Source organism: Diadema antillarum, unplaced genomic scaffold (assembly GCF_040938485.1).
Source record: "Diadema antillarum isolate AM-2024a unplaced genomic scaffold, OU_Dant_1.0 scf00000203, whole genome shotgun sequence".
In the NCBI taxonomy this organism is placed as follows: Eukaryota; Metazoa; Echinodermata; class Echinoidea; order Diadematoida; family Diadematidae; genus Diadema; species Diadema antillarum.
In genome coordinates this window covers 4,559-14,514 of record NW_027271092.1, presented here as the reverse complement: position 1 = coordinate 14,514, position 9,956 = coordinate 4,559, and the positions used below count along the sequence as shown (strand labels likewise).

Below are 9,956 nucleotides of genomic sequence, written 5' to 3'. Positions count from 1 at the left end.
CCCAAACAAACAAAGTGTATATGTTTGTACATTGTATATGAAAAAAAAAGTTGAAGCTGAAATTAATCATTTTTATAAAGAATCTTGCCCACTTTTTTTATTTCATTCTGGCTAAGCAAAGAAAGGTCCTGGTAGTTTTGAATGTGCACATTAGGCAAAATCCGAGGATAAATTGCTGCACTTGCTAACACGATTGCTACATACACTACCACCATATCGATGTTGGATTAATATACTTTTTCTTTTTGCTAACATGCTAGTAATTTGATACTTAGTACTTTGGTATATAAAAAAGCAACTTTAAAAACAAAAACAAAACTATCATCTGAACCTTGCATTAGATCTCTTTTCATTCTCTCCATGAATGTGAAACTAGGACATATCCTGGTATTTGTTTTGCAGAAATTCTGCCGGATTCTCCCAAAATCAAACTTGGGCTCTCATCATAAGCTGCATGCAGTAGGCTACATTGAAAACACACACACACACACACACACACACACACACACACACACACACACACACACACACACACACACACACACACACACACACACACACACACACACACACACACACACACATACACACACACACACACACACACACACACACACACACACACACACACACACAGAATTCATCTCAAATAACAAATCAACCCAAGATCTGACTGCTTACCAAGGCATTTATCGCATCAAATCAATCAATCAATCAATCAATCAATCAATCAATCAATCAATCAATCAATCAATCAATCAATCAATCAATCAATGATCCCTGATTCAATCAAATATCTGATGGGTTGTTTTATTTTTTGTTTTTGGAATGAATTTGGCTCTTTCTTCAGAACTCACCACTTTCATTCACACAAGGTTGATTACTCATGTAATTCTCTTCTTTCATGCCTTTATGGAACATTTACTGTACGGTTTCCTTGACAACAACAAAAGCCGCACAAAAATTATCTGAAGTACTGTGTCGAAAAAAAAAAAAACGAGAGAAATTTTCCGTGTGCACGAAACTTTCACAAATTTTGCAAGCGAAGATTTGTGAAAGTAAAATGCATGCCAAAGTTCTCGTCGACACAATGCATTGAATGCCAGTGGCAATTCATGAAAGTTTCATGCTGGGAAAAATGCCATGGGCTCCATTCGCGAGAGTTTCATGCCACAAATGTTTGTGGTCTTACAGTAGCCAAGTGAAATCTTCAATGAATGAGGTACCCAGGTTAATACCAAGTAATATTAACAGGGGTGGATCCAGGGAGGACCGCAACCGGCGCACGACCCCCCCCCCCTTTATTTCTTGTTGAAACAAAAGAAATAAAAAGAAAAAAAATGGGGGGAGTGGTACGTGCGCCCCCCTTTAATTTTGTAAACGCGCCCCCTCTTTACGAAATTCCTGGATCCGCCCCTGATTAATCACACTGATCAGAGTCAAGACGGAAATTTAGAATGCATATTTATTGTAGAAGAATTTACCGACAACTACTACAGAAATGAGTAACAAATCATTTTCAGACCACATCCACGATGCACACATACACATCACGTCTACCTGAACATGATATTGTTTCCCAATGTCGAACAAAGAACTATATTTACACCACCACAAAAAGTCGCATGAAGAGTGCTGTCTAGAGCAAGTCATGAACATTTCAGTTCTGTGGTGAAAACATGAAGTCATGTTAGCAGACTGGAGTCTCTGGGAAAATTTTTGCATGGAGAAAGAGAAAGAAAAAGTATCTTATTTGAGCATATAGACATGCACACGTCAGCACTTTTGTCCACATGATGAACAATTTAAATCACTGCATCTCTGATTTTCAAGGCGACATGCTATTGCACACCTCACAGTACTCACAGATACGTGGTCAATAATAATTGAATAGGCTTCTTTAGTTCGTCTGCAAAACTATATGTAACATTGTCAGCATGACATTGGCCCCATTCACACACAGTTGCAGGGTGGTCAAAAGGAAGGGTGGGGATGGGGCAACATTAGGCGGCACCCTATCGGATCCCTCCATCACCCCCAGTTCAGACCGAGCGTCGGAAGAGAGTGTTTCAGAGACCCCATTCCTATCCTTCAGGCAAAGGACTTAGACATTCTGAAAATGAGTCTTACACGACTGACTCCACTCACCTGCTGAATACCTTCCCAATGGAAGAAATGGACAGAGTGAGCAGAGCAGTACAATGCTAGAGAGCTCTTGACTTTTAAGTGTGAATGGGGTAATAGAAATGTGTGATCTGCAATGCATCATGAATAGATGGTGAAAAATCTCATATGGATGGGAAAGGCGGAAAGTGAAACATGAAAATATTCAGGAATTGTATGTCATAGCAAGGTTCAAGTTTAAAATGGTAATTGTAAATGCGCATGTATGTCTTTTCTGTTTTTCCAGTGACAAATATATATATATATAGAGAGAGAGAGAGAGAGCAAGTTTTGTGGAAATGGCACAAGTACACAAAACAGTTAAGCTTAGCCTAGAGAATACTAGTACAAAAAGAATACACAAAATCATAAAAATCACTGAAAACATTGAACAATTACACACATCAGTACTTTCAACAGGGTGTCACTGTTGGTGCCACTATGACAAAGATCAGATCATTATATTTCCCACTTTTTATTTGGCAAATGCCTGAACATTGCAACAACTTCATATGCAATAAGAAATCAAATAAACACACAAAATAACAGAAGTAATATTACTTAGAGTAATAAGTCTACTTTCATTACATTTCAATGCATTCAAACACATTCGGCTTCTAGGAAGGAAAGACTCTGAATATCAATATTTTCTTGATCTATTTCCAAAGTAATGCACAGCAATAACTACCCCCACTCAAGTCTACAATGATTTACACGAGGCTTTCCATGATGCAGCTGAAATTCTCATACACAGCCTGTTTGTTAATGGCACAATCAGTTTTATTTCCCATCACCTCCTTTGGTCTATCTAAGCTCAGCTTTCACTAAACTGCATATTGAAAGGTGAAAGCATAAAACAGTTATCAAGAATGCTCATGTATGTTGCTGAACAAAGCACTAGAAGCAATATACCACTGTGAACATACGTGTCATGTCATGTTTGTTTTCATATAAAAATCAGCCCCTGCCTCTCTGGAGAATGTAAATCAGGTTGCAGTTGATTAGGAACATACACGCTCCTGTGATATGGGCTTATATGGCTGATATAGAGAAATGAGAAGGAATTCAACATACAGGCCATTAAATGAAGGCCATGCATCTTAAGCAAAGTTAAGATTCCCTCTTTACACTGCACTACCAGTATTCCATGGTAGACCAATTATCAAAACATATGGGTCAAACACACTTTGTTTCTGCTCTTCAGTGGCTTGTACTGGGTAAATGATTGTTGATAGAGTGATCGAGTGCGTAGAGTTGGGATTGGGAGGGGGGGGGGGGGGAGGTGTTGGTAGGAATGGGGGCGGGGCACAGTAGGGGTGCAGTCTGCAGTACTTTAGATGGTGGGAAGTTTCAGCTGCCAGGGCATCCTGTGTTCTCCTTTGGTGCAGGTACCGGTGCTGGTCTGGCAGGTGTAGCCACTGGGACAGCAGTGGATCAGGTCTGCACAGCATATAGCCTGGGGAACGGGGAAAGAGAAATAAATTAAAACTAGAGAAGCACTCTGAGAGCGCAGACCTCCGCCAAGCATGCAAATCATTTCCACCACTGATCTTGTTCTTCCATAGAGATATCAGTGATTTCCACCCATACGTACTTATAGCATTGTGTGCTGAAAGTTGCCTGATTTCCCAATACAAAAGCCTTTGTTACGTCATAAACCCTAAGCTGCACGGCGCGCCTCACCCCAGCAGAAACTAAAGAGCACGCACTTTATAGTGCGCGCAGGCAAACCTCAAATACGCGCAGCCTGAACTCCCAAGTTTATTAACCCTACCTGCCAAAATATCAAAAATCCTTCACAAATTCCCCAAACATTCTCGGATCACTACCAAAAGTTAATCGTTTGTTACTTGTGTCATTCTCAACCTTTCCTGCAAGTTTCATCCCAATCCGTTGACTACTTTTTGAGTTATATTGCACACGGACAAACTAACTAACTAACAAACTAACTAACTAACTAAAGAACGAACAAACAAACAAACCAACAGTAACGAAAACATAACCTCCTCCCTTAGCGGAGGTAATAATGTAAAACATAGTTTCTATATGCCTGCAGAAACTGGTGATTTTTGGTTTTAGAAAGCACCTGTACCAGTATGCATAAGAACTGTGTGAAATATTGCTGTGACAGCATAATTTCAGTTGGACAACAATGAAATCGTGAAATATCAGCCAAAATGGTTCACTGGAAGTACTACAGTCTTGGAGCATATCCCATCGGGATTGCAACATATTTTTCAGTCATCTATGACAATCAATGATGCCCCACTGCAAATTACAACCCCTCATATCAATATTCAGAGAAGATCAGAAGACATGGAAACTCACCGCTGGATAGGGGCAGCAGCCGTAGATGCCGCCGGGCGTCTGGCAGCACGTGGAACTTTCCGGGCACGTGGAGACCTGGTCGGGGCAGGTGACCGTGTCCTTGGGTTTAGAGGAGGCCACCAGCTTGGTGGACGGTCTCTTGGTCAGCCAGGGCAGGCGGTTCAATCCCTTGGTGCACGTGGATGAGGCAGTGTCGCACTTGTAGCCGGATGGACAGCAGTGCAGCATGTCCGCACAGCACACGGCCTATCGTAACCAATGAAAATATGCACGCAGATTTATTTCCCCACTTGCACGAGGACAACAGCTGCAAATTGGCAACTTCTCGTTGGGATGACAATGACCTGAAACAAACTCAAATTCACATTGCAACAGTAATTCACAGGTGCTCTCTGAGAATAGCACTCTACATAATTGTCACAGAGAAACATATCTGTGCTTGTAAAGTAGAAGCTATGCATAAACTGTGATATATGAGTTGCCAATATTGACAACTGTAACTTTACACTAGAAAGTCAGTATACCGCATGTCCCCCCAAAAATTACAATGGGCCCTCCGCAATGATAACTTTAAAAATAGTTTAAAAATAGTAAATCAATTCGAATAGAATTTCAGGGTACGAAACTATAACTTATTGCCCACATTCTTACAGAAAACCCCATTCAATTTGCTTCTGTGGTCAAAGAGAAATGAGGAATTTTGTAGAGCAAAGCAGGAATCTCTTCCCTTCAAGTTCTGTCCATTGTGTTCACACACAAGAGCACCCAAGTGCTAAACTTGGAAGAATCAGACTCATCACATGCTTTACAACAATCCACATTTCTCTGTGACCGCTTAACCATATTGAATGGGGTTTTCTGCAAAATAGAGCTAAGATGTTATATTTTAAGACCCTGAGGTAGCATTTAGACAGTTTAATCATATTGGGTGTTATCAATGCGAAAATCTGATTGTGATTTTTTTTTTTAACATACTGTATAATCTTCTTATACAGTGCACTCCCGTTATAACGAACACGGTTATAACGAAGTAAATCTTCTGGTCCCAAAATTATCATCATTAAAGTCTATGGTAAAAAATTCGCTTACAACGAACACGGTTATAGTGAAATTTCCGTTATAACGAAGTCTTTTCCGAGCGCCACTGACAAAGAAAAACAAAAGAAATATGCTCCATTATAACGAAATGCGAATTGCTTTCGAAAATACATAGCGGAACAAGCATTTATAGCGTCTCTGCAAGGGTGAACGCTTCACACCACTGTGTGTTCGCTCCACAGTTTCTGAGGGGAACTTGCGTTTATTATTGTGATACAGTTATCCCATTACATTTCACATAGCTTTCCAGTGTATGATGAGTATTCAGCAAACAGAATATGATATTTATATGTGGTTTCCTTGTTTTCTATATATATTGTATTTGTTCGGTTATAACGAAATTTCGTTATAACGAAAGAAAACTGCCGGTCCCGAGCATTTCGTTATAACGGGAGTGCACTGTACTATACTCTGTCTAACAGGGGGAAGGGCATGGGGTAGAGAGAATCCCCTGGCTACTCCTGCAAGAACCAATGAACCCTCACCTATGGGCCAGCTGGCATTGACCTACCTGTGGCAACGGGCAGCATCCCCACTGACCGCTCACCAACTTGCAGCACGTGTTCCCGTCTGGACACTGGGAGGATCCGTCGGGGCACACCACAACGCCGGCCTCCGGCTCCTCGGGCTCGAACAGCAGGTGCTTGGCCCCCTGGGACGACGGCCCCTGATCTTCAACCTGCCGGGGTTCAAAGTTCAAAAGTTGGTCAGTGATGCTGGCCGGTTCTGAAAGGAGAGGGAGATGTCGTGACCCCTTCTTGCAGGATCTGCCGCTGCAGGAGTAGCCGGGCGGGCAGCAGTGGGTGCGGTCCTCGCAGCAGACGGCCTGGAGGTGGTGGTACGTACAGCAATGGTATGCAGTGTACAATGCATATGCTGCTTTATGAAACACATGTGCTAGAAACAAGATGATCAAACTAATTCTACTGTATTTTACTAGATGCTTTCATGACTTGTGGATGAATTTTAAACACACACACATGCACAAGAGAACACTACTTCCTCAGCCATATGCTGCACAGTTGGTATACCTAGGAATTGTTTCTGGGGGAGGGGGGTATCTAAACTCTCCTTATCATAACATTTCTTTTTTTTATGCCCTACACTGTGTTGGATGTGTAATTTTGGCTGGGGACATATAATAAAACACTAATTCCTAAGCCATATGCTGCACAGTTGGTATACCTAGGAGTTGTTTGAGGGTTTTTTTTTTAATCTCAGTTCTCCTTATCATAACATATCTTTTTTATGCCCTATACTCTGTTGGATGTATAAAACAGAAGAAAAAAAAATCACATGGATTCTCCTCAATTTCACTGTAGATGGCACCTTCCATACACGATACACCATGTCATATTCCATACACCACCAGCATATGCCAGCAATGCCATTTATTTCATGCCAAATATGTATGCAGGCTTGTCAGGGGGTACAGAGATTGTAATCATACAGTACATAATTCACAGGTCCCGGTCATATTCTTCTTTGAAGCTGTGCCGTCAGCTGTGTAAACCCAGACAGCTACATGGGGGCAGCACAGTTTTTGATTTTTAATAATGGGCTATAAGTGCACTCTGTCACACTGTCCCTTGTAACCATTATGGATGCTTTAAAACCCCATCATTAAAATGAATAGTGCCAGATGTTGGATTCCCTGAAGTTTTGTTTCTGTGAGTACATGAGAGCAAGTGAAAACAATGCATGGTAGGAAATCACAATGTACATTGTATGAATCCTTGCATGAAAATGGTGTGTGTCTTTACGATGAGTTGGTGCCCAATAACTCAGGAAAAACTGCAGGTTCCGTATTAAAGTCTTGTTGCGATTGGGTTGCCCTGTAACAGATGCATGCACAAATTAAGAGATGCTTAGACCTGACAGTTCATGAGAAGACTGTATCGACATCTCCACTCACGTGCCTGAGAGGGCAGCATCCCCACCCTCCTTTGCCAGCCAATGGACAACAGGTGGAGAATGCAGGGCAAGTGATAATGCTGTCTGGGCAAGTGACACCTCGCTTCCCAGCTCGGCTGTTCTGCTGAAAGACAAACGCGCGGATAGGGAAGAAGAAAAACTGCCAATTGGTTCCATTCCGTTGCAGCAATTTGTGCTAAAGATATCATTCCAGTCACTTGCTGTCTGGAGATTTGAGGGAACATTTTCTGATCAGATCCTGTAGTTTACAACTCCGATTAAATTTGATGATCATGACTAATTGATAATCAATGAAAGACAGTGTTTAACACTTTGCTTTATCAAAAGCAATATGATTCTGTGACATATGAATCTCAACTGGTCAGAAGAAAAAAAGAGATCAGTTGTAAGTTTAGAAGGCTATACAGTCTACAGAGTAATTTCTCTTTAGGTTTCAGAATTTAATACAAAACATTTAATGGGTTTTGTCAAAATAAATGGCATGTTTTTGTTGCTACAACATCAGAACAGTAGATGATGCACAAGGATATGATAAAATGACACTTTGTAATGATATACAAAGACAACCAATTACTGCAAACAAATATTAGAACTGTTATTTTTGCCTATTGTAATCTCTTAGAGGACTCTAAGCATCATCATAAGCCACAAATATGTCAGTGGGGTAGAAGACAAGATGATGCTGGTATGAGTATGTGTGAGCATTCTCTTCATCTCATATAAAGAGGTGAAAGTGATATTTTTTATCCCTATTACAGAACACTACATTGGTCTTTCCAAAACTATGCCTTTGCAACATTGGACAATTCAGAACAAGCATGTGCAAGGTCTATTGATTTTGTAAACCTCAACATAGGAAAATAATGAATACAAGTGGGATTAGGTCTCCTTTATTAGGTATGCTGTAAATAAATGATTACACACACACTCACCTGTTTAACCTGTAGATGCGAATTCTCTTGGACAGAGGCAGGTGAGATCACAGATATCATCATGGGTATGGCATTTCCTTTTGTACAGGTTCCAGCCGATGTATCGCAGGTGTAACCACTGGGGCAGCAGTGAAGACCATCACTACAGCAGACTGCATTTGGCAATGGACAACATCCCCACTGCCCAGTTGAAAGTTTACAGCAAGTGTTGCCATCTGGACATTCTGAACTTCCATCAGGACAAATCACACTCTCAACCTTTATTGGATTTGCAACAGATTTGTCAGTCCAAGAGATAACTTCATTGCCTCTTGTGCAAGTTCCTGTAGAAACTACACAAGTATATCCACTGGGACAACAGTACTCTTTCGTTGCGAGCTAATACCTATGATATCAACATACTATACGGTTGATCTTTGCCCCGTGCCTCCAATGGCCTTAGTCCATGGGCCAAGACCCGAAAAATGGGTTATTGGTACCACCTGAGGTGGCAAGTTCTACTTGTGCATTTTGATATGGCATATATCTAAGGATCATATTTTGCTATGATGGCATTTCCAGAGTAGTAGTTTTGTCATAGATTTCAGCTATTAACCCGACCAATACCAAATAATTTTTGACGCTCTGTGACCAAAGATAGGCAGAGTGTGATTTTTGATAATTTCAGGATTTTTCAACCAATCCCTCTGAAATTTGGCACATATTCAGCACATGATGCTCTAAAAAATGACACCATCAAAAATTCACCAAAACGCCGGATTTGGGTGCACTCAGTCAAAATACGCTAAAAACAAAGAAAAAATAGAAAAATTTCAAAATAGTATTCAACTACTTTGTTCTAAATCATGAATTGGGCATGCGAGGTAAAACAGAATCAAACTGTGCTGTTATTTCAAATCTGTAAAGACAAAAGAACATATTTGAGCCTTGTTTTGACAAATTTAGTGCATTTAAAGGGCCAAATCGTGCAAGAAAGTGGTGTTTACCACGTAAGAAATAAAGACAAAATTAAAGAGGGCGCTATAACCGTTTTGATAATGAATATTTCCTTAAAATAATCTTTGTTGTGGTTTTGACTGTACATATGTATTGCTTTGAAGTAGATTAGCAGACGCTATCACAATTGTTATGGAGACGCTGTTATAAAATAGTATCATTTAGGACAAATATTACCTCGGAAAATGTAAAAACAAAATGCACAGAAAAACAAAGCTTATCTAATCATATTTCATGTGAAGAAATTATATCGAGCCATGCTAGAAACTTGCTAGAAGCTAGAAACCATGCTACATATTTGGGAAAGCACGAAAAATTATTCACAACTTGATATTGTATGCTGGTTGTAGTGATAACCAGAATGAGTCAACACAAATAAATCATATTTTGTTTGAAATTTGGAGATCATTGGATAAGAAACTCAGCAACAGATGTATAAGTATGAATATGGAGATGTTCGTCTCACCTCCCTAGGGAGCCCCTCACTTTTTGGCTTTTCAAGAT

The 9,956-nt window shown here is 40.4% G+C and overlaps 1 protein-coding gene across 1 annotated transcript; it reads right to left on the bottom strand.

Moving 5' to 3' along the window:
• Window positions 1-1,392: 1,392 nt before the first annotated feature.
• LOC139723952 (progranulin-like) lies at window positions 1,393-8,797 on the bottom strand. The gene is made up of 5 exons (XM_071635152.1): window positions 8,457-8,797; window positions 7,505-7,627; window positions 6,101-6,415; window positions 4,492-4,737; window positions 1,393-3,619 (listed from the first exon to the last, which is right to left on the bottom strand). The coding sequence occupies exons 1-5, from the start codon at window positions 8,517-8,519 to the stop codon at window positions 3,497-3,499; spliced, it is 870 nt and encodes a 289-aa protein (XP_071491253.1). The 5' UTR covers window positions 8,520-8,797; the 3' UTR covers window positions 1,393-3,496.
• Between the last annotated feature and the right edge of the window lie 1,159 nt (window positions 8,798-9,956).

Excerpts from the sequence above, each read along its gene's own strand:
- LOC139723952 (XM_071635152.1), bottom strand. The coding sequence starts at position 8,519 with ATGATGATATCTGTGATCTCACCTGCCTCTGTCCAAGAGAATTCGCAT. Across the intron at positions 6,416-7,504 it reads GATGCTGCCCTCTCAGGCAC|GCCGTCTGCTGCGAGGACCG; the intron begins GTGAGTGGAGAT and ends CACCACCTCCAG. Across the intron at positions 3,620-4,491 it reads GCTGCTGCCCCTATCCAGCG|GCTATATGCTGTGCAGACCT; the intron begins GTGAGTTTCCAT and ends CCCGTTCCCCAG.